Consider the following 21,429-nt stretch of genomic DNA (forward strand, 5'->3'; position numbering starts at 1 on the left):
AATGAAGCAGCAAAGATTATTCCTGCTGCTTAAAATCTTCTGAGCTTCTCAAAGGGGCTGGCCGGGAGTGGACTGTTGCTTTTCACCACACTTCACCAGCGCTCTGGCAACCTTTAGATGGCAATTTTTAACGCCAACAACCAAGATATGAGAAAAATCTCAATGATTTTCTTCTGTGAAGCTATTTTATTCACGATTTCAATGGCGAGCGTCCTGCAAGCAGGAGCACACAATAAAAGTTTATCATAACCTTATATTCCCTGTTACCTGACACCTGATTTCTCCTGTTTCTTCATTGCCTGAGTACTACTGAGTTCACAACCTACTCGACACAATTCTATACCATATATGTACAATTTTATTTGACCAACCATTAATTTCTCCTTTTCCTTTTTTTTCCTGCTTCTCTAGTGACTAGAGAGCCCATGATTTATTTATTTTTTTACTGATTTCGTACTGCTCATCCTGTTTTTCTTAGCTGTCCTCCTCATTTTGAGACAGTGGCAACTTCCCCTCTTCTGCTTAACATACTCCCCAGTGCTATGCCACACAATCACTTTTGAATATACAAGGTTAGTGGAATTTTCCACTACAAAAACACCTTCTACTACAAAAACACAATTTGTTTCTCACAAAGAGATACCAGAGAATAGCATTGAGGGCTTGCAGCTCTGCTTTCAGCGTGCATTCCTTGGCCACGAGCATGTTCTCAGAAGCAGCAGGGAGATTCCAGGCCATGCTTAAGCTCTGGCAGAAAGAAGTCTGGCTTCTGCTTTACAGCTGCTGAAATGCCATTGGAGGCAACCATAGTTCTGCAGATTCCGTTCTCTCCACTGCCCGCCTTTTTGTGTAGGTAGAAAGCCCCTGCCCAGTCTCTCAGCCTATGTTCCAAGAAGAGAAAAAACATTAAGCCTTCCCTCTACGAAACAGAAACCCTCACAAAGAGCTGCTGATAGTTGAGGCTAAGAAAGATGGAGAGAGGTCCCCAGCTGTGCAGATGCCTGCTGGTGGTGCGCTTCCAATCCTTTGTTTCAGTCAGAAGACTGACCTAGTTGTAGAATCTAATGAGTAAAAGCTCATATTCCCATGTTCTCACTGACTTTGTCATGCTCACGGAACCCCATTTCTTTAGGATCAAGACAGACAGCTGCAGCTGAAGCTTCCTGGTGCTCCTGAAAGTCTGTCCGTGTCAGAAGCCACACCTGAATATACTGAGAGCCAGCGCAGTGACATTGAGAAAGACACAGAGCGCTTGCGAGAGGAATTGGAGATGGTTAAAGCTGAGGTATGGAAAGGCTGCACTACAGGGATAAATCCAAGGGTGGTTGTCCTTTCTCTTCCCTTCTTCCCCCTCTCTGCTGGTGACCAACACAACGGGCCCTTTGGGGAGCTTTTCACAAGCTGGAGGGACAAAGCAGTGCATTAGGAGCCACCTTCCGGTGGGTAGGTTTGACCAGAGCAGTTTGCGCTTTCTCAAAACTTGGGTGTGCTCTGAGACACAGAGGGTGTGGCACCACTTGGGTGTGCTCTGACAACAGGTGCAAATTTTTTTTCATGTCTCTATGTTGGGAACAGCATGGCAGTGTCTGTGCCAGAGTCGCAGACAAAGCGGGCAGAGTTTTGTGCCAGTGTTCAGGAAATGCTGTAGAAAATCTGTAGCGCTATAGGAGAGGGGTTAGTACAAAATGCAGTGAAGTAACATGCAAGGGGGTTTGAGAGGGAATCAGTCAATTTCCCTCCATAAAGACTGGCTGACCACCATGGATTGATTCTTCCTTTGGTTTTGCAGGTGGAGGAATCGGAACAAAAGCGTATTCAGGCTGAGGTCTGGATAAAATACCTGGAGACTGTACTGGAGGATAAGAAGAGAGAAGTACCAGCTTCTTCCCAGAAAGTGCAAGACCTTCTGGAGGCACTCTCTGGAACTGCAGCTCTCCAACAGCTGGAAGAACGCATGCAAGGGTAGGCAGGGTAGTAAGACAGAGGGGCGAGGCGCTGCTTTCTGGGACTGTGTGAACACAAGGGAATTGCCTCGTCACATCACAGAAAGTTAATACAGGATTTGGAAAGAAGCCTTTGCTTTAGCTTATGTTCTTGCACACTGTTCTTTCCAACTGTGTGCTCTTGTGGAGTTCCACAATAAGGCCCGTATTTCTCTTTCAGACTCGAAGCTGGAAGTGGCAGATTGGAAGCCACAATCCAGCAACAAAGCAGACTGATTGAAGCCCTTCAGAGACACCGGCAAGCCTCTGCCTCAGTAAGTCAATGATAAACTTCCCTCTTCCCTGTGAGCTCCTGCGCCTAGCTAAGTAGTTCTGTGGGGACAAAGTAAGATGAGATTTTTCTGGCAAGCTTAGGAGAGCTGAGATCTTGACCAGCTGTGCTGACTGTAGGCTGCTCTGAAAATCCTGCCGGTCTGTTCCCCAGCTTTCTGGTTTTGAGAGTTTTCCCATGATACTACGGCAAGTCCTACAACACCAGGAAGTTCTTAGCACTAGGAAAAATATGGGTTCACTGGAATGCACCGGTCTAGCTATTTTCTGCTTTAGACCAGTGGTGATATTGAAGATCTCAGGCTGCACTTGAGATATTCCTCCTGCATGAGAGGTAGTAGTCAAGTTTGCACAATGCTGCACAGCCCCGACCTGAAATGCCGCGCTGTCGCTAATAAAGCAGTTCCTCTTGGCATAAAGGAGGGGCTTTCATCTGTGGCCTCTGTGAAGCAAATGATTCTTTTTGTCTGCCTGGGGAGGAGGGAGGTGAACATGAGCCCTGTACTCTACTGAGACTGGCAGGAGGGGAAGAGCGGGCAGAGAGGTGTGAGGCAGGAAAGTTGCATGCAGCATGACTTTTCGCTTCTTTTTGTGCTTCTGTAGGCTCGTAATCAACCGGAGGACTTGGTAACTGCCTTTCAGTCAACACAGACAACCGCAGACGGGCATCCACACCAGCAGGTATGGGAATGCTTTCTGTGAATGACTATTTTAGTTTTTGAATACCTGCTGGGCAGGTAGTGGGTGAAAAGACCAGGGGAGCCATGGGAAACCCTCCTGCTTTTATGGCAGGGCACGTTCAAGGGAAGGGAAGCCCTGCTACTCCTGCTTCCCCAGTACTGCTACCCAGTTCTGCCTAGGCTATCTGCACATACCACATGTAGATACTGTCCCTGTGCTGGTTCTACCATGTATCGTTTTTGTTTTGAAAGCATCAGTGTGAGAGAACAGAAGAGAAGCTGGTTGAGTTGAAATGCCCAGTCGAAGTGCGCCTCGAGCAGGAAATGAAAAGCAACAGCGAACTGCAGAGAGAATGTCGCAGGTATGGCTCGTTAGCACTTTAAAGAGAGATCCCATGGAGTAGAAATCAAGCTTCATGGAGGCTGAATGTAAAAATAGGTGAGGGTAACTGTCTGTGAGCAAATTCAAGCCTCACGCTAGGTCTTCCAAGGCTCTTCTGTACACGTGCCTATGGTTTTACAGAGCTGCCAAAAGAACTTCAAGTGCGGGTTGCCCTGCAATTCTCCTGGGAGGGCAGGAAGTCCCTTCTCCATTTATTCCTCCGTTCAGGTGCAAGGTGGACCCTCCAAGTGATCTGTGGCACTGGAATGCTGGTTTTTTTTTTCTCAGTAACGCCTGGTCTGTCAAGCGTGTTAAAGAAGAAGCAAGCCTTCTCTATGCTGTTTATGTCTGAGAATGTGAAACAGGCTGGTAGTTCCTTCACTTCCTACCTCATTGTTTTTTCTTGACTAATTTGCTGCACAGGTTAAGGAGGCTTCTGAACAGAGCTCTGCAGAAACTAAGAGAATATGAGGCCAGAGAAAGAGAGCCCGAGATTAATACTGCAGGAGACATGACAAGCAGCTGCTCTGAAGGGGCCAGTGAAGCTGATAAATTAACAGCAAAGGTGAGCTCCGGATTCTGCAGGATTTTGTGGTTTCTTTTTTTGTCTGTTAATGTTCATACCTCTGTTATTCTTTTCTATGCTCCTTCTTGTATTGTGAGATGTCTGTTCTCTCCTTGATGCTCTTTCTGTTGTCATACATAGCAGGTATTGTAGAAGGAGTCAAGTGCCCCTTGTGGTGGCTCATCCTTAGTCCAAAGGCTCGTAGCATTCTCGTGGCTTCACTGCCATTAGAAGAGTTCTCTTAAATGACAGGGAATGGCATTGTGTTTAGGCAGTGTAAAATGAAGATTAAGTTTCCGGGTTTTTTGTTGTTCTTGTTTTCTTTTTTATTTTTTTGTTTGTTGTTTGCTTTTGTGAGGGTTTCTGGTTTGTTTTCTATCTATTTATAAAAGGCAGGAACCTCCCGAGTGTATTTTTAGAAGGTATAGAAAAGGTATATTTCTGGGGGAGAAGAGTAAGACAGCATCGCAGCTGGCCTTTGGGACTTAATGGAACATCTGCTATATCCTCCGTATCCTTGCAACCAAACATCAGCTTTGACCTAGAGAGAAAATGCCTTCCTCCAGCAGTTCTGTCAAAGTGGCCTCCTGAGGCACTGTTTCCAAAGCTTTCAGAGTAACGGCAGGAAGAGTATTTGTTGCTCGTGCCTACTCCGTTCTGCACTGCAGCGCTTCCCCCCACACACAATAGGCATTCTTTCTGGTGTCTGGGTAGAGGTGTGTTTGATGTCCCATGAGCAGAGGAGCATCCCGGGCAAGAGCGTCCCTAGCAAAAGAACCGAGGAAGGATGGAAACTTGGGGAATCCTGTCAGCAAAGATCTTAAAGCTGTTCTTCTCTTAAAAGACGAGCCTGCCTTTACTTTGCTTGTAATACCGAGTCAGAAGGTGACAAACACCATCTTGACGCCCTACCCCTTTATGCATTGCTCTCCACAGCTCAAAGAACTTTCACAGCAGCTGGAGATGGAGTCTGAAAGACGCAGGCAGCTAGAAGCACAAAACTGCGACCTGCAAGAAGAGCTGTCTGCTCTGCGTGGGTCTCAGGAAAAACTGGAGAAGAGCAATGGCCAGCTGCAAGAAGAGGTGGCATACATCAAAGCTCTTCTGAAGACTTACAAGGTGGGTCACAGGCAAAAGCAACAGCATGAGACAGAGATAAGAAAAAGCCTGACAAGGAACAAGTGCTCGGACCAGAAGTCACAGGTGATGTTTGTATTTGGGGTCTTGCCCCTCATTCTTTCTGTGAGGCGTTGTTCTCCACAGGCACAGAAGTCCCTGTGAATTGTGTATGGAGCCTTTGGAAAAGGCTTACTTTCTCCTCCTGAGAAAAAGAATCGTTGACCTGTGGTAGTTTCCAGCTTCTGCCCTGACTGCTGGTGGTAGTGAGGAGGCGAGTGGCCTCCCCTTAGTGAGGCTGGGCCCTTGAAACTGGGCATGTGTGACTGATGGGGGGATGGTTCTCTTCTTCTTTGTGGTGATGGAAATTTCATTATCTGCTTCAGACACGGGCAGCCTCTCCAGACATGCAAGAACTGACAAGATCCCCTCCTTGTGCTTCTCTGAGAAAGAACCCAAAGCACAGAAGCAGAGATGCTGACTCTGAAGAGGAGGATGGAGGGAGAAAGACACCACAAGAGCATACTTTTCCAGATGAGTCCATTCAGGCAAGACTGGAAAGGTACAAGCGCTACTATCTGGAGGAAGTAAACCTCAGAAGATGCCTAGAAAAGGACCTCCAAAGGTATGTCTGGACGTTTTTGGAGTGAGAGCAAGATGCTGCTTTTTCCCTGTACATTTTCTTCCTATCATCCCTTTTTTTTGTCTGGTCAGCATTATGTCAGTAAATATGCCTAAAAAGGCATATTGATAAAAGACTCCTCTGCAACCCTTCCTCTTTTTTAGAACTGCCTTCATAATGCTTCAGTGTTCCCGCAGTACCATCACTGGTCGTGGCATTACAAAAGCATTTTTGAAGTTGGTATCGTCTTAACAGGTGGCCTTCTGGCCACTCTGATGATGTGTTCCTCATTGTAATGTTCTCTGCGATATAAGGCAGAGAAGCGGAATTGCCTGTCCTATTGTCCTGTCTGCAAACATGAATGCTTGAATAATATGGGCCTTCTAGAGAGCAGAATCTCTGAATATGCTGATTCAATCTCTCTGAATTTTTCAGAGCTCATCAGAGACTAACTGAAGTCAAAGCTAAGCTCCACCAGAATCACCACTGAAGCCTGCGTGGCTAAGGTCAGCATTCATAAATGTTATTCTCAACCCCTCTAAAGAATATCTGTGAGCAAGCCTATGCTTCTGAGCCTCAAGTTAGAATCCCTTTGTGGTTCCAAAACACACCTTCTTTATGCTAAAACAACTGCTAAGCATCAGAAGAGTACACAACTGTATGGGGGCGGGCTGAAGACCTCTGGTCATTGGGGGTGTGTGCAAAATACAGAGTGCCCTTCTTCTTCTGCAAAGCCGTAAAGGAAAGAGTAAAGGGAAAGAAAGGGAGAATAGACAAAATAACCGTACAAATGGTAATAGGAGAAGAGGCACCAGACAAAGACATGCCACACACTGAAGGCTGCGTTAGGGCCAGGCTGCAGCAAGAAGATGTTTGCCCTTTTCAAAGGCAGATCCTTTTCAATGTTTTCAAGGTGAATGCGGAAGCTGTATTTTAGGAGTAGTGTTCCAAAGAATGCCCAGTTTGAATGTTTAGGGAGTAGGGACACTTGAGGATGAAGAGGGCTGCAGAGGACTAAGTCTAACATTGATGAGCAAGAGTCATTTGCAGGTTCCCTCACAACATTCTGTGTGTGTAGCTTCTGGAATTTCCTTCACTAACTTCTGAAATACTGATAATTGGAGGTGAAAAAGTGTTCCTGCCTTGTGCATTTCCTTCTTATTGTGTCATTTCCCTAGTTTCCAGGCAGTGAGCAAGATCAGCCATTGCCCCCACCACGCTGGCAAGAACGCAGCGGTTCTGTGCAGATAACAGCCTGCCTTTAATTCCAAGTTCTGTCACCCACCTTGGTATTTAATAAACCATGTCATGTAGTGCGGGTCTTTGTCTTCTTCTCTTCTCCCTTCCGGGCTTTGCTTCTCCCCTCCCCTTCTCATTTGACCGTTCCCTCTAATTTCCGCCGCTGGCAGGGGCACAGCGTTACTTCCGCATGGCTGTGGTTGATCTGGCAGCTGTCCTGGCTCACCCCCGCACTCTCCCGGGCACAGGGCAGCACCGTACCCACATCCAGGGACAGGTCCCCCCTGACGTCCAGCTCCTGCGGGGCCATTCTTCACTCGTGCTGCCACAGTGCTGTCGCTGGGTTGGTGACAGCGGCTGAAGGCGTCCCCGTGCTCCAGACCGTCTGGGTGCAGAGGGCCCTCCCCGAATTTGCCAGAGGAATGGCAGAAGATCTCTTCCTATAGGAGTATTGGGTTTACATAGCAAGGTTTTATCTGCAGGGCGCTGCAGGGGTAGCCTCTGTGAGAAGAGTCCAGAAGATGCCCCATGTTAGACAAGGGCCAGATTCCGTTGGCTCGAAAGGGACCTGATGCTGGCCAGAGATGAGCCAAAAATTGCTGTTTGTGCATCTGTGAAAGCATATTTAAGAAAGGGAAAACAAACAAACAAACAAACAAAACTGTGGAACAACAGCAGCTGGGAGAGCCAGGAGTGAGAACCAACCCTGCACGTTGGTAATGGAAGATGAAATATAGAATATTGCTTAATATGTGTTACATTTGCGATGTACTGTTCCGGGGCTGCGCTTGGAAGATACAAAATATATGTGCAAGGATAGTGTTGTGGTTTAGCCCGGCTGGCAGCCAAACACCACACAGCCGTTCGCTCACCCTCCCCCCTCCCTCTCCGGGATGGGGGAGAGAAACGGGAAAGTGAAGCCTGTGAGTTGAGATAAGGACAGTTTATTAAGACAGGGAAAATAATAACAATAATAATAATAATAATAATAATAATAGTAATAATGTGTACAAAGTGATGCACAATGCAATTGCTCACCACCCGTTGACCGATGCCCAGCCTATCCCCGAGCAGCCGGCCCCCCACCCCGGCTAGCCACCCCTATATATTGTTCAGCATGACGTCAGATGGTATGGAATACCCCTTTGGCCAGTTTGGGTCAGCTGTCCTGGGTCTGTCCCCTCCCAGCTCCTGCTGCACCCCCAGCCTGCTCGCTAGCAGGACAGAGCGAGAAGCTGAAAAGTCCTTGGCTTGGTGTAAGCATTGCTCTACAACAATTAAAACATCAGCATGTTATCAGCGCTCTTCTCATCCTAATCCAAAACATAACACCCTGCCAGCTACTAGGAGGAAAATTAACTCTGACCTACCTGAAACCAGGACAGATAGCATGAGAGAATGCACCGATTAATGAGGAGGAGTAAGAAGGAGGACTAAAAGAATGCCCAATTTGCAAGACATCTAGATAACTGGGGCCTCTCGGACTCCGAGAACTGGATCAAACCAACCTTGCGGTTTGGACTGAGAACAAGGGCTCAGAGAACATGCGTAAGAAGAAAAGGTTAAAAAGTTCTACTCTGATGAAGACATCTTACTTCATCCCAACGACCACCCGGACGACCACCAGAGAGTAATACGCAAGCGCAGAAGGACTGATAAGATAATCAGCATACGAAGCGGGGCTAGGCGGAGCTAGGAAATGAACATGCATAGATGTGTTGTGAACCTTAATGCGTATGTAATATTTTAGGAGATAAAAAAGAACTGAGTGAACAAATCGGATGAAGTTAGATTTGGGCAGGCATGCCCCTAACTTCCGGCGCCTAATAAAAGCACCTTCATATAATCACTTTGTGGATTATGTGTCTTTATGAATGCTAACATGCAGACACCAAGCTCAGTGCAGAAGGAGGGCAGGAGGTGCTCCAGGTGCCAGAGCTGAAGTTCCCCTGCGGCCTGTGGAGAGGCCCCTGGTGGAGCAGGCTGTCCCCCTGCAGCCCATGGGTCCCACATGGAGCAGATCTCCACGCTGCAGCCCGTGGAGGAGCCCCCGGTGGAGCAGGTGGATGTGGCCTGGAGGAGGCTGCGGCCCGTGGATGAGCCCCCGCAGGAGCAGGCCCCGGGCCGGAGCTGCAGCCCGTGGAGAGGAGCCCACGCAGGAGCAGGGGGCCTGGGGGGAGCTGCCGCCCGTGGGGGACCCGTGCTGGAGCAGTTTGCTCCTGGGGGATGGACCCTGTGGTACGGAGCCATGTTGGAGCAGTTCTTGAAGAGCTGCTGCCTGTGGGCAGCCCCCACAGGCTCAGTTCGGGAAGGACGGCATCCCGTGGGAGGGACCCCTCATGGAGCAGGGGCAGAGAGTGACTATGCAATTATAGGCATATTTACTGACATAATGTTGACCAGATATACAAGAGGGATTTTAGGAGGAGAACGTGCAAGGAAAAAGCAGCATCTTGCTCTCACTCCAAAAACCACTCTGGACATACCTTTGCAGGTCATTTTCTAGACCTTTTCTGAGCTTTTGTTCCTCCAGATAGTAGCGCTTGTACCTTTCCAGTTTTGCCTGAATGGACTCATTTGGAAAAGTATGCTCTTGTGGTGTCTTTCTCCCTCCATCCTCCTCTTCAGAGTCAGCATCTCTGCTTCTGTGCTTTAGCTTCCTTCTTAGCGAAGCACAAGGAGGGGATCTTGTCAGTTCTTGCATGTCTGGGGAGGCTGCCCGTGTCTGAAACAAATAATGAAATTTCCTTTGGGAATTGAAATCAGTTCTCCACACATTACAATCCCACTTTTCGCAAACATTTTTCACTTTCTTATGGTTTATAATTTGTGAACAGTTGAATTAAAGGAAGGAAAAGTTCTTGTTTGTTTTTTTTTTATAAGCTAAAATGTTGCTAAACTTAACAAATCCAATTATGATGTACTTGGACCCACAATAACACACTTAAGAGTCCTTTTTGATAATTGTATATAGATGTAATATGCACAGGCCTGCCTGAGTTTTTTCTAAACTGTCATTAATACAATGAATCTATGTGGTTCTGAATATGCTAGGGTCTTCTGTTACACAAAAACCTCTTACTGTATTGAAAGCAAAGAAACATTTCTTGTTCCTCACTTAGAGGAAGCCTAAAGACATCCATTCTGCTTTGTCAACAGAAAGGTAGCTGTTAATCTTGCTGAGGATTAACAGACTGTGTGCATGGGATACAGTGCCATGGTGTTAGACTGGACTGGGAACAAGCAAAACCGCTGCTGCACTCAGCATATCCACGGGCTACGCAGGGTTCTCTCTACAAGTGGCACACCAGGAGCACCACCACAGCTCCAGCTCTCCACCTAGACAGAGCTGAAGCTGTTACAGTCTCTACCTGCAGCATGCACGTAACTACCTCGTTCTCTTCAAAGACCCAGGGCATGCAATGCAGAAAAACACAAACTGCCCAGATAGCTTTTCTGAGTTGTACCCCCCTCCTATAAATGCAGGAGTTGCAAAGCAGGTGTAGCAAATCACCAGATGATGAGCAGCACATAGTTATCAGCCCACCAAGTCTTTACTGCAGTTTTTACTTGTTGGTAAACAAAATACACACTGTCATTGTGTACTGGGGGAGGATAAAGATTCGAAACAGAGAATTTGACTGCCATTATGTACCTCAGATCTACGCAAGACTGTGAGCTAAATTATCTAGCTGTAGCGAATCACGTCAAAGGAAAGTTAGTCATTCAATGGACTAACTCAAACGCCAAAGCTTACACAACACTTAAGCCCTATTTGGAAATCTTCCTGTGGTACATGCATCTTGTACTGGGTATCAGAACAGGAATGAATCGCCTCATGCAGCCAAGAATAGAAACAGCATTTACTAGATGGTGCTCAGAGAAAGCTACAGATTAGCTAAGTAGAACACATTGAGAGGATGAAGAAATACATCAGGAAATACCAGTATCTAATAAATAAATAAAGAGAATTATCTAAAAGAAATTAAAAACAGAAATGGATTGACACTAATTTTAAATTTAGTATCTTCAGCATCATCCATACAAAGAGACTAAAGACATAATATTAACAAAAAAGGGAAAAAAAACACAAATACAGAAACCTGATAGTTGGTTTAGTAACAGCTTCTAGTAATTCATTTTGCAACCTTTTCAGCTAATAATGAACTGTTCCTGTTGTGCCTAAATGGCTATCTGTATTCACAGGCCCCATCAGAAGACCCTAACTTCAAAGCATAAAACTGTAAATTTCAGCCCAACTACCTACCACAGTCCTTACCAATTAGAGCTGCCTCTGCAATCAGTTTTTATTGATCCCACTCTGAAACACGTGATATTTGGCAGGAAGCATAGTGCCTCTGTCTCTGCTGGGGACTATGCTGCAAACCAGATGCTTTTATAGCTGAGCATGCTGCCACTTGAAAAAGAACTCGAGAAAAAACACTTCCTCCAGGGAAGAGCACTGGGATGGATTGTGTTTACTCTATATTACCATCTCATAAATAAAATCCTACCAATTCTTCTAAGGTATCTGGAAGAAAACAGATACACCTAGCTAAAAATGCATTTTGTTCTCCATTTCTCCATTAAATGGTTGTGCTAATTAAGGAGATGCTCTCAAAATAGCTGCTCATAGAATTACGTTTTACAAGCTAGATTTACTTGGCTGAAGGTTCAACAAAAGTTGTTTTTTGTTTTTTTTTTAATTATTATTATTTTAGCTCTTCCTTCTACAGATCAGGTCTGAAACAACAGAGCACTGCTAATAAGCAACTGATAGAAGTATCTGGTACATCAACCAGTTTGGTCAAAGAGAGCAATACTGCCAGAAGCAAACACGCTTGATAAAGCCGTGAAGACTCATCCTAGAAAGGAAAATTAAGGCTTTAATAGCTATACTGTTATTAGTGATGAAAGAGAAGAAAGTATTTCAGAGGGCTGTATCTCCTCCTCTGAAAGTCGTACTATACTATACTAAATATTTTCACTGCTAACGATAAGAAAATATGCACGCTATAATTGGGTTTTGATTGCCATCTCTTCATTTTTCACAAACTCAGACGCACGAAGCAGCTCGTAACCACAGGGAGGACTGCTGCCAGGCTTGGCCACTTTGGGTAACGCGTCCCGCGAGCCAGATGACGTCGCACAAACCGTACCGCGGCACTACTCACAATTTACACTTTCTTATTGCAAGGTTTCGCCACTCTTCCCTACCTATTACTAAAGAAGATCCCCCGACCCCCTCTCCTTACACTGTGACATGCTCATGAAGCTCATCAGCGGCCCCACAATCAACCCGCCCCGCACGCCGCTGCCGCAGCAGCCGTTGAACAGAACCCCCGCGCCGCTCTCAGAAAATGGAGGCGGCCCCGGCCGGGCTGCGCATGCGGAGAGCCGCCCCGCGGCGGGCGGGCCGGGAGCGGAGCCGGGGGAAGCGCTGCCGGTTGCCTGTTCCTAAACGCCCCCCCGCCACCTCGGCATGAAGAAGATTTTCGGCTTCGGGAGGAAGAGGAAGGGGCAGCCGCCGCCTCCCGGCGGCGCCGCCGCCTTGCCCTGTCCCGCCGGTGCCTACGAGCTCCGCCAGAAGGAGCTGGGCAAGCTGCATCGCGCTGCCGCCAGCGGCGACCTGGCCCAGGTGCGGCAGGGGCTGAAGAAACACGGCATCGACGAGCGGGACAAGGCGCAGCGGTAAGGGTGGAGCGGGGCTGGGGCTGGGGCTGGGAGGGGGTCCTTGTAACCCCCAGGACCTCCCCACTCCCCAAAAACACGCCCCTGGGGAGCGCTGTGCTGAAGGAGAGGGGTGAAGGCCGGCACGGAGCGGGTAGCACAGCCAGCGTCAGTAGCGCCCTGGGGGCGGTCAGCGTAGGGTGGTGGCAGGAGGGGCAGAGGCTGGGTCACCCGGGCCTTTGGGGACAGGAGCGGCTTTGCTGGCACTGGAGGCATTGCGTTGCTGCGGTGGGCAACGCTGAGAGCTCCCATGCTCGCTGCCAGCACGCATCCTGCAGACGGTTTTCTTCCAGCAGAGACCTCTCCATTCGTTGCAGCAGGGTTATCAGGACAGGGTTTAGGAGGGCGACAACAGGGCTGCAGCTTTTCCGAAGGCTTTCTTGTTTGTGAAGCTAATGCTGGCTTCTTTAGGATCGTCATGTTTCCTAGTGCTTGGTCCTAGCAGCTTTAAGGTGATCACAGACTCCTTCAGAGTTGCATTGGTTGTGGTTATCGGTTGCCCACCTGAGGTCTGTATAGTCAGCTGCTATCATGCTGTGCTGGTTGGCTTTCAGGTGATCACAGTCAGACCTTCAGAGGTGGAGGATCCTGTGCGCTCCTACGGGAGTTTCTCCAAAAAGTGGAAATAGTCGCTCTCGAGTGACTGCTGCTGTTCCCTGTCTGTAGCAAGACATGACAGGTTCTCTGAAGTTTTGTGTGATTTACTTGTCTTCATCCTTCTTGCCTTGGCAGAAGCTTTTTTTTGTATAGGTGGTTCATTAGCTGCCCTGCGATGGGAAGAGAAGTATCTGCATTAAAAACTGCTGTATTTCTGCATCATGTCACGGCATTGGCGCACCTCTCCTTTTCTGTTCCCACCTAGCTCGAGAGCAGTTGTGCTCCAGTCTCTCAACAAAATACCCCAACAGTTGTTTTTTTCCAAGGTTACTTGAGGCTTCCTAAATGCAGAGAAGGATCCTACCCACAGTGATGCAGTTCAAAAAACAGTGGACTCTTTCTCTCTCAGTTCTTGAGGAATTGCAGGATTTTTGTTGCACGACCTTCTTCTGTGACATTCCATTTGTATGATAGTTATAAATGTCAGGATGGTGACATACTACTTTCCTGTAGTCAGGATTACGGTGTTGTGTCTGTTTTGCTAGATGTTATCAGAGGTGCTTTGATGCATATGTGTGTTTCAGGTTTGCAGTAGTAACCAGGCTAGCAAAAAGAAAAAGCAGGTGTTTTCAAAAAGCAAAGCAAAACATCAATATTCTTGCTATAAAACCCATCTCCTACATCTCTGATATGCTTCTGGCGTGTGAATGATCCTGTGAGAACTTAGAGGTTTATTTGCTTTAGACCTCAGATTCCCAGGCCTTGGTCTTCTGTGCTGTGTCATGGGTGCAGTTGTGCTGGAGGCAGTGACCAGAGTCTGGACACAGGAATCTGTTTGTGCAGATTCAGTTCTAAAGCGGAAAAAATGTCATCTTACTAAGCAAATGTTGGGGGTGGGGGGAGGGGGGGGGGTTCCTAGCCGTCTTCAGGCTTTGGGTGTGCAACTGCTGTTGCTGGCAATGGAATGAGCTTGGGTATTTGTTCTGTTTCGGTATTTTGAGACATGAAATTTGCCCTAACTGTGTACCACAGACTGAAATAATTTCTTCGTCTGTCAGTGTGAATTTAATACATTTATTTTTTAGGACACCGCTGCATCTTGCTTGTGCAAATGGACATGTGGATGTCGTTACATACCTAGTAGAAAACAAGTGTAAGCTAAATCTTTTTGACAATGATAACAGATCGCCACTGATGAAGGTATGTGGAATGTCTTATCCTACACAAAGTGGGGCTTGTTGATTACGTGTTAAATGATGGCTATCTTGCTGAATTCTTTACATAAATCTGTGTAGAAACAGGTATACGATAGCAAGTCTTGGAAGAGGCTTTCCAACATTGGGAAGTTGCAGTATTTGTTGGTAGAGTGAAACATGACTGTTGCAATTTTTTTCCTTTTTTGTGTATTGTTTCCAGGCAGTACAATGTCAGCAAGAAAAATGTGTGGCTATTTTGCTAGAGCATGGTGCTGATCCGAACCTGGCAGATGCTAGTGGCAACACTGCCCTTCACCTGGCTGCCGCAGCTCCGAATACATCTCTAGCAGGGATGTTACTTGAGCATAATGCCCATATTGATGCTCAAAATAAGGTAAATTTTGAGATTTGTTAGGGAAGTTCTTTCAAAAAGTTGTATTAATATTTCTGTTGAAGGGTTTTTTGGTTTTGATTTTTAACTTGAATGATTTATCTGCCCTTTCAGGAGGGATATACCCCCCTTATTCTTGGTGTCTTGGAACATCATGAAGAGATGGTAGAATTTCTCCTTAAAAAAGGAGCTGATGTGCATGCTCGAGATCAGTGTGAAAGGTGAGGTGCTCGTCAAAACTCTACATGGATTGCCTTAGTCGTCTTCAGGTCGGACTGATAAGAGGCACAGGAAAATGAGCACTGAAATAGAAAGAGCCACACAGAAGGAGTTCCCTGTGTGACTGCTGGAAGCAGGTCTACAGAAGGCCACTGTCATGGGTCATTGCATGTTTCCTGCATTGAAGATTGCAGGAAAGCATTGTTTGTGGTGGCCACCGTGGCAGGAGACTTGTTAGGAGCATTGCTGTTATGAAGGAGATGCTTTTTCAAATTGAGGAATAGTTCATATGTAAGCATTGTCAACGTAGGAGCTTTGTGTGAGGATCAAACACTTAATTTTTTTATTCCCTCTCACATTTTATTGTTGCTCTTAATAAGTAGTTAAAAAATACGTTTTCTCCTGTTCATTGTAAACTAATGGGGATTTTTTTTTGAGAGAGAGAGTAAGCAAATAGGGATTAAAATAATTGCAATGTCTGTGTAAAATGATTCATTTCGTATTATATTTTGGATGCTTCAGAACCCCACTTATGACTGCTGCATCTGGTGGGGAGCTTAATTTGATAAAAGTTCTTCTTCGCTATGGTGCTGATCTTTCCCATAAAGACACTAAAGGATGGACAGCTGAGGATTATGCTATTATTCATGGATATTCTAGGTAAACTTTTAACTTTATTCTTAGAATTGCTAAGTTGTCAGTTATCAATGTTGGCTTTGGACTTTTCTGCTAACAGTACCAAGGTTTAATGGTATCTTGGGATAACTCTGTCACTGAGCACAGCTTCAATTTTCTGGAATGTATTGTTCCTGTGTTTACTGCTAATTTGGAAGTTTAGTAACACTTCCACACCAAATTCTGTTAAATTTCAAGTTTGTGTCGCTAAGCTCATACCTGGCCATTATAAACTCTTAAGAAGTTTCTGTAACCTGCAGTTATCCAGAGGTGGAACTTGACAAACAGGAATGTTTGTAAACCCTTTCCCCAACTAGCACTATTGCTACTACTGTCTTCCGATTCTCTGACCAGGAACAATCCACCTTTTGTTTCAGAGGAGATCCAGCGATTATCACTTTAGTTAATTTACTTAACAGTCTTGCTCCTCTCATGTTTAAGTGTTACAACCATGGGTGTTCATTCTTAACGGCAGTTATGTGTGCTTAAACTATACTGAAAAAGTGTACCAAGCAGGAGTGAATTTCATAGATATGAATCACAGAATCATAGAATATCCCGAGTTGGAAGGGACCCATAAGGATCATCAAGTCCAAGTCCTGGCACCGCACAGGTCTGCCCAAAAGTTTAGACCATGTGACTAAGTGCACAGTCCAATCGCTTCTTAAATTCAGACAGGCTTGGTGCAGCGACTACTTCACTGGGGAGCCTGTTCCAGTGTGCGACCACCCTCTCGGTGAAGAACCTCTTCCTGATGTCCAGCCTAAACTTCCCCTGCCTCAGCTTAACACCGTTCCCATGGGTCCTATCACTGGTGATAACGGAGAATAGGTCACCTGCCTCTCCACTCCCCCTCGCGAGGAAGTTGTAGACTGCGATGAGGTCCCCCCTCAGCCTCCTCTTCTTCAGTCTGAACAGGCCCAGTGACCTCAGCCGCTCCTCATATGTCTTCCCCTCAAGGCCCTTCACCATCTTCGTCGCCCTCCTCTGGACACTCTCCAACAGTTCAATGTCCTTTTTGTACTGTGGTGCCCAGAACTGCACACAGTACTCGAGGTGAGGCTGCACCAGCGCAGAGTAGAGCGGGACAATCACCTCCCTCGACCGACTAGCAATGCCATGCTTGATGCATCCCAGGATACGGCTGGCCCTCCTGGCTGCCAGGGCGCACTGCTGGCTCATATTCAACTTGCTGTCAACCACAACCCCCAGATCCCTCTCTGCGGGGCTGCTCTCCAGTGTCTCGTCGCCCAGTCTGTACATACAGCCAGGGTTGCCCCGTTCCAGGTGCAGGACCCAGCACTTGCTTTTGTTAAACTTCATGTGTCATGCCCAGCTCTCCAATCTGTCCAGATCTCTCTGCAAGGCCTTTCCACCCTCATCCGAGCCCACAATTCCTCGAAGTTTGGTGTCGTTGGCAAATTTGCTCAAAACACCTTCTAGTCCTACATCCAAATCATTTATAAAAACATTGAAGAGGACTGGCCCTAAAATGAAGCCTTGAGGGACCCCACTAGTGACCATCCGCCAGCCAGATGTGGCCCCATTTACCACAAGCCTTTGAGCCCTGCCCATCAGCCAGTTGCTCACCCATCGTATGATGTTTTTGTTTAGCTGTATGCTGGACATTTTGTCCAGTAGGGTCCTATGGGAAACCATGTCAAAAGCTTTGAAGTCTAAAAAGATCACATCAGTTGGTTTCCCTTGATCGACTAGGTGGGTCATCTTATCATAAAAGGAAATCAAATTTGTTAGGCAGGACCTACCCCTCATGAACCCATGTTGGCTGGGACCAATGACTGCATTGTCCCCCAGGTGCGCTTCAATAACTTCAAGGATCATCCTCTCCATAATTTTACCAGGCACTGGCGTGAGACTGACAGGCCTGTAATTGCTAGGGTCTTCTTTCTTACCCTTCTTGAAAATTGGCACAACATTTGCCAGCTTCCAGTCTACTGGGACCTCTCCATATTCCCAAGATCATTGAAAAATAATTGAGAGAGGTCCCACGATGATGTCAGCCAGCTCGTTAAGCACCCTGGGATGAATTCCACACGGACCCATGGACTTGAATAGATCCAGATGGAGCAGCAAATCCCGCACACGTTCAGGGTCGGTTGGGAGTTTGTCATTCCCACCGTCATGGTCCTCCAGCTCAGGGCACCCTGGGTCCTGAAGCCCATCATCAGTGTTGAAGACAGAGGCGAAGAAGGCATTAAATGTCTCTGCTTTGCCTATGTCATTGTCTGTGAGGAGACCTTCCCCATCAAATATTGGAGCGATGTTTTCTTTGGTTCTCCTTTTTCTGTTCACATATCTAAAAAAATGTTTATTGTCTCTCACAGACATGGCCAGCTTCAACTCTAGTTGGGCTTTGGCCACACGAATATTCTCCCTTCAAACACAAACAGCATCCCTGTATTCCTTCCTCATCGCCTGACCCTGAACAGGAACCTGGCTCCATTCCCCCCCTTGGCCTAGGTCTCCTCCTACTGCCTGGTGGGATGAGGGAACTCTTGTCTTCTGCGTAGCAGGAGACATTTGTGCTGTGGCAGGCTCATGAGTCTGTCTCAGAGAGGGTAGAGTACACCCCCACCAGTCAATTTCCCTTTCCGACTCCCTGATGCTCCTGAGCCTGCTCACCTCTTCCCAAAGCTCCCCTACCTGTTTGAGCAGCTCTTCAATCTGGGCACACCTGCCACCCTCGCTGCTGCTGATGGATACTGACAGAAGACTCGGGCACACCCTGCAGCCCAAGACCTGGATGGCGGTGTGTGTCCCCAAGCCCTCCGTCTGAGTAGCCACGTCGGTGACTGCGGCTGGAGAGGCCACAAGAGATGCAGAGGCCATGGTTTTCTGCCTGGTTGATACCATGGCCAGGTTCCTTGCAGGCAGTTTACAAGTACCGAAGGGAAAGACCGCTGCAAAAGAGCAGTGAGGGGCCCTGCCTGCGCGCACTGCTGCGCAAACTGCTGCGCCATGCCCTTCTGACGCACCGCGCCCTGGTCACCGCACTCCTGGTCGCTCGCGGAGGGACCTGCTTTTGAATGGCCGGGGAGGGGGCACTGCTGGCTCCACCTACGCCTCATCAGCCTCCCTCGCGAGGGCTGCCGAGTCCTGGCGGCTCCCTCGGCTGCTTCGAGTGGCCTCGATGCCAAAAAAAAAAAAAAAAAAAAAAAAAAAAAAAAAAAAAAAAGCCCTGCCTGTCTCGATTCCCTGCTCCACTGCAGAACACGTCTGGCCCGGAGCCTCGGCAAGTGGCCATGAATGTGCATCTGTAGAATGAACATGAGTTTAGTGAGTGTTTGGGTATGTTATAAGCAATGCAGTAAGTAGAGCGTGTGTTAACCTTAGTGAATATATGAATTAATTTGGCTTTGGATTTATCTAGGTTGGATAGTGAGTGGCTGATACTATTCCATTAAGTGGTGTATGCAGGTATGTGGTTATTCTTACCAAATGCATTTCCTCTCTTTCTGTATATAGTCTTAGCAAACAACTGGCAGAGTACACAGACTGGGAGAACACAGGAGAAGCTTCTGCAGGCGGTAAACAAACCATCCCAGTACTTACGACTCCTCACAGAGCAGGAGCTGCTGGCTTTACGTTGGGTGCACCTGCTATGGACAGAGGAGGTAGGATATGTAACTGTGGCGGACCTAATGAGAAAAAATAAGTGGCCTTTACTTTAGGTGTTTTATATTGTTCAAGCTTATTGTGCTCAACGTTGACTTTAGTGGAGGCATCAGATGGAGTATCACAAGAAGTTTTATGAATGTGCTTGTTTGTTGCTAGTTGGAAGTGCATCTTACCATCCATGAGGACAATTGTGATTTGTGCGTTTTATATCAATTCATATGGTTGTCACCTTCAGCCCATCAGATCGTCCATTTATACAGGTTTTCCTTTCAGTGGGATGTGAGGGAAGAAAAGGAGGACAAGTAAGGAACTAGACTAGACTGGCTTTGTTTTTCAGGTGGGCGCTTACAGATGCTTTTTGAGATTGTGCTGTAGGTTCATCCTGGGTAGTTGGTTCACCTTTCTGTAGGGTTCACCTTTCTGTAGTAGGGAAACAGCGGCTGAGTTAGAAAGATGAATGGCTTGTTGATTCCTACTGAATTTATACGTCTGTTTGTTTTAATAGTTTCACTTGTACTAAGCTTATTTTAGTGAGTCGCATTATTTCTCATCTTAAGTTAGAATTGCTTTTGTTTAGGTGCTATGGAGACACTTAAGAAAAATTGTCTTGGAAGAGTAACTTCATCAGCAACAACAATTCAGCGTCTGTGTATACTGTATCTTCTTGGACGTAGTTTGATTTATAATAAGCTTTTATTCCACTTCGATTAGTTTTATACAAAAAAAAAAAATTAAAGTTCATGTAACTTTGTGATTCAGAAAAACAGTTAAATTGCTTTGTGATTAAAAGAAAGAAACTTTCAGTGAGTTTGTAAAATCCAGTCAATGCTTATGAGCTCAAATAGCACTCAAGGAATCTTAAATTAATATTTGAATACAAATGAAATTGTTTGCTTTATACTTTGTTTCTGGCCCAACAGTAGGAGGTTTTATTCGTTCTGTATTTTTAAGGGTTTTATGTTAGAATGATGTGTCCAAGGGGAAGCAGACAGTGTTCAAATGCAATTGCTCTTTTTTATTTTGACAATGTGTCAAGAAATATGAACAAAAAGTGTGGCATGTTTTTTTCCTTCTGGATTTTTCACGAGAAGGAGAACTGAATTTAGAGCCAAGCTTTGCCTTTGACTTAGAAACAGTTCCTTTGATCTAGTCAGAGATTTGAAGTTTCTTCATAGGCTGTTTTTTTTGAAACTTTGTTTGTTGTTTTTTCAGCAGGGCTTGTTACAGGTAGTTTAATGACCAAAATACTGTTTTCACCCCAAAAACTCTGTTACTACTTTCTTTGTATGTAGATAGTTGCTCTGGTACCACATTGTAATGTCTGACAGGCCTGTATTATTTTAAAATATGTGGCTTAAAGAGGACTAGTATTGTGTAATTCCAAAACTGTCATATGTACAGGGAAATACATGTTCTTTGGTCGAATTTCTGGGATTTTCAATTTTGACCTTATTCTTTTTGCTGCTTTTGCACTTCCTAATTAGAAGAGGAGATTGTGTAGAATGTTGAACAAGTCTGCATTTTTAAGCTCGCTAGCTTATTGGAATGTCAGAACATGAATGTTTTTATTAATCGCAGACAGGTTTGCAAAAACCTCCAAATGAACGGCTTCCAGCACTAGTGTATCAAGTGATAGACTTTTTAGATTTTAAGTTGGAATTCCTTTGGGGGAAAAATAATTACACAATCCATATTTCTAGTATGTCTGCGATGACAGCTTTTTTAACTACTGCAGCACATACTACTCTGTTGTTCCTTCAGTGTTTCCCTGAGTTGTTAGAGAAGTCGTTTCTGCAGGGTAAAGTTCTTGAAAAATAAATGAGCACACCGGTGTTTTACATCTCCTGACGTCAGGAAAAGTTATCCTATATCTCTTCTTAAGGAAACAGAGAAAAGCAGAAGGGATGAGAAAACAACTTGAGGCCGTTTCTTAACTATTTAAGTGTATGATTTTGATAGTAGTCATTTTGTCACATCATTGCATGCATTTGTGATAAAATCAGTATAAGTAGGATGCCCTTCTGCTCTAAAACAATAGCTACAGCTTTGTCATGAAAGAATTTGGCTTAAGGTAGCTGCAATAACAGAACCGCATTGTTCAGTTA

General features: G+C 46.1%; 1 protein-coding gene and 1 long non-coding RNA gene across 2 annotated transcripts in view; one reads left to right on the plus strand and one right to left on the minus strand.

The window, feature by feature from the left end:
- Window positions 1-364: 364 nt before the first annotated feature.
- Window positions 365-12,254, minus strand: LOC118246890 (uncharacterized). Its single transcript, XR_004778240.2, has 3 exons — window positions 12,133-12,254; window positions 9,364-9,602; window positions 365-881 (listed from the first exon to the last, which is right to left on the minus strand). It is a non-coding gene; the product is annotated as an uncharacterized LOC118246890 (long non-coding RNA).
- Window positions 12,255-12,271: 17 nt separating this feature from the next.
- LOC118246889 (ankyrin repeat domain-containing protein 26-like) overlaps window positions 12,272-21,429 on the plus strand; it is a 52,166-nt gene continuing 43,008 nt past the window's right edge. Inside the window, 6 exon segments of the mRNA XM_050709043.1 lie at window positions 12,272-12,568; window positions 14,290-14,404; window positions 14,621-14,794; window positions 14,906-15,012; window positions 15,533-15,670; window positions 19,172-19,320. Coding sequence (XP_050565000.1) covers window positions 12,360-12,568; window positions 14,290-14,404; window positions 14,621-14,794; window positions 14,906-15,012; window positions 15,533-15,670; window positions 19,172-19,320 — 892 coding nt within the window. The 5' untranslated portion in view covers window positions 12,272-12,359.

This window comes from Cygnus atratus, chromosome 1, assembly GCF_013377495.2.
Source record: "Cygnus atratus isolate AKBS03 ecotype Queensland, Australia chromosome 1, CAtr_DNAZoo_HiC_assembly, whole genome shotgun sequence".
Taxonomy (NCBI): Eukaryota; Metazoa; Chordata; class Aves; order Anseriformes; family Anatidae; genus Cygnus; species Cygnus atratus.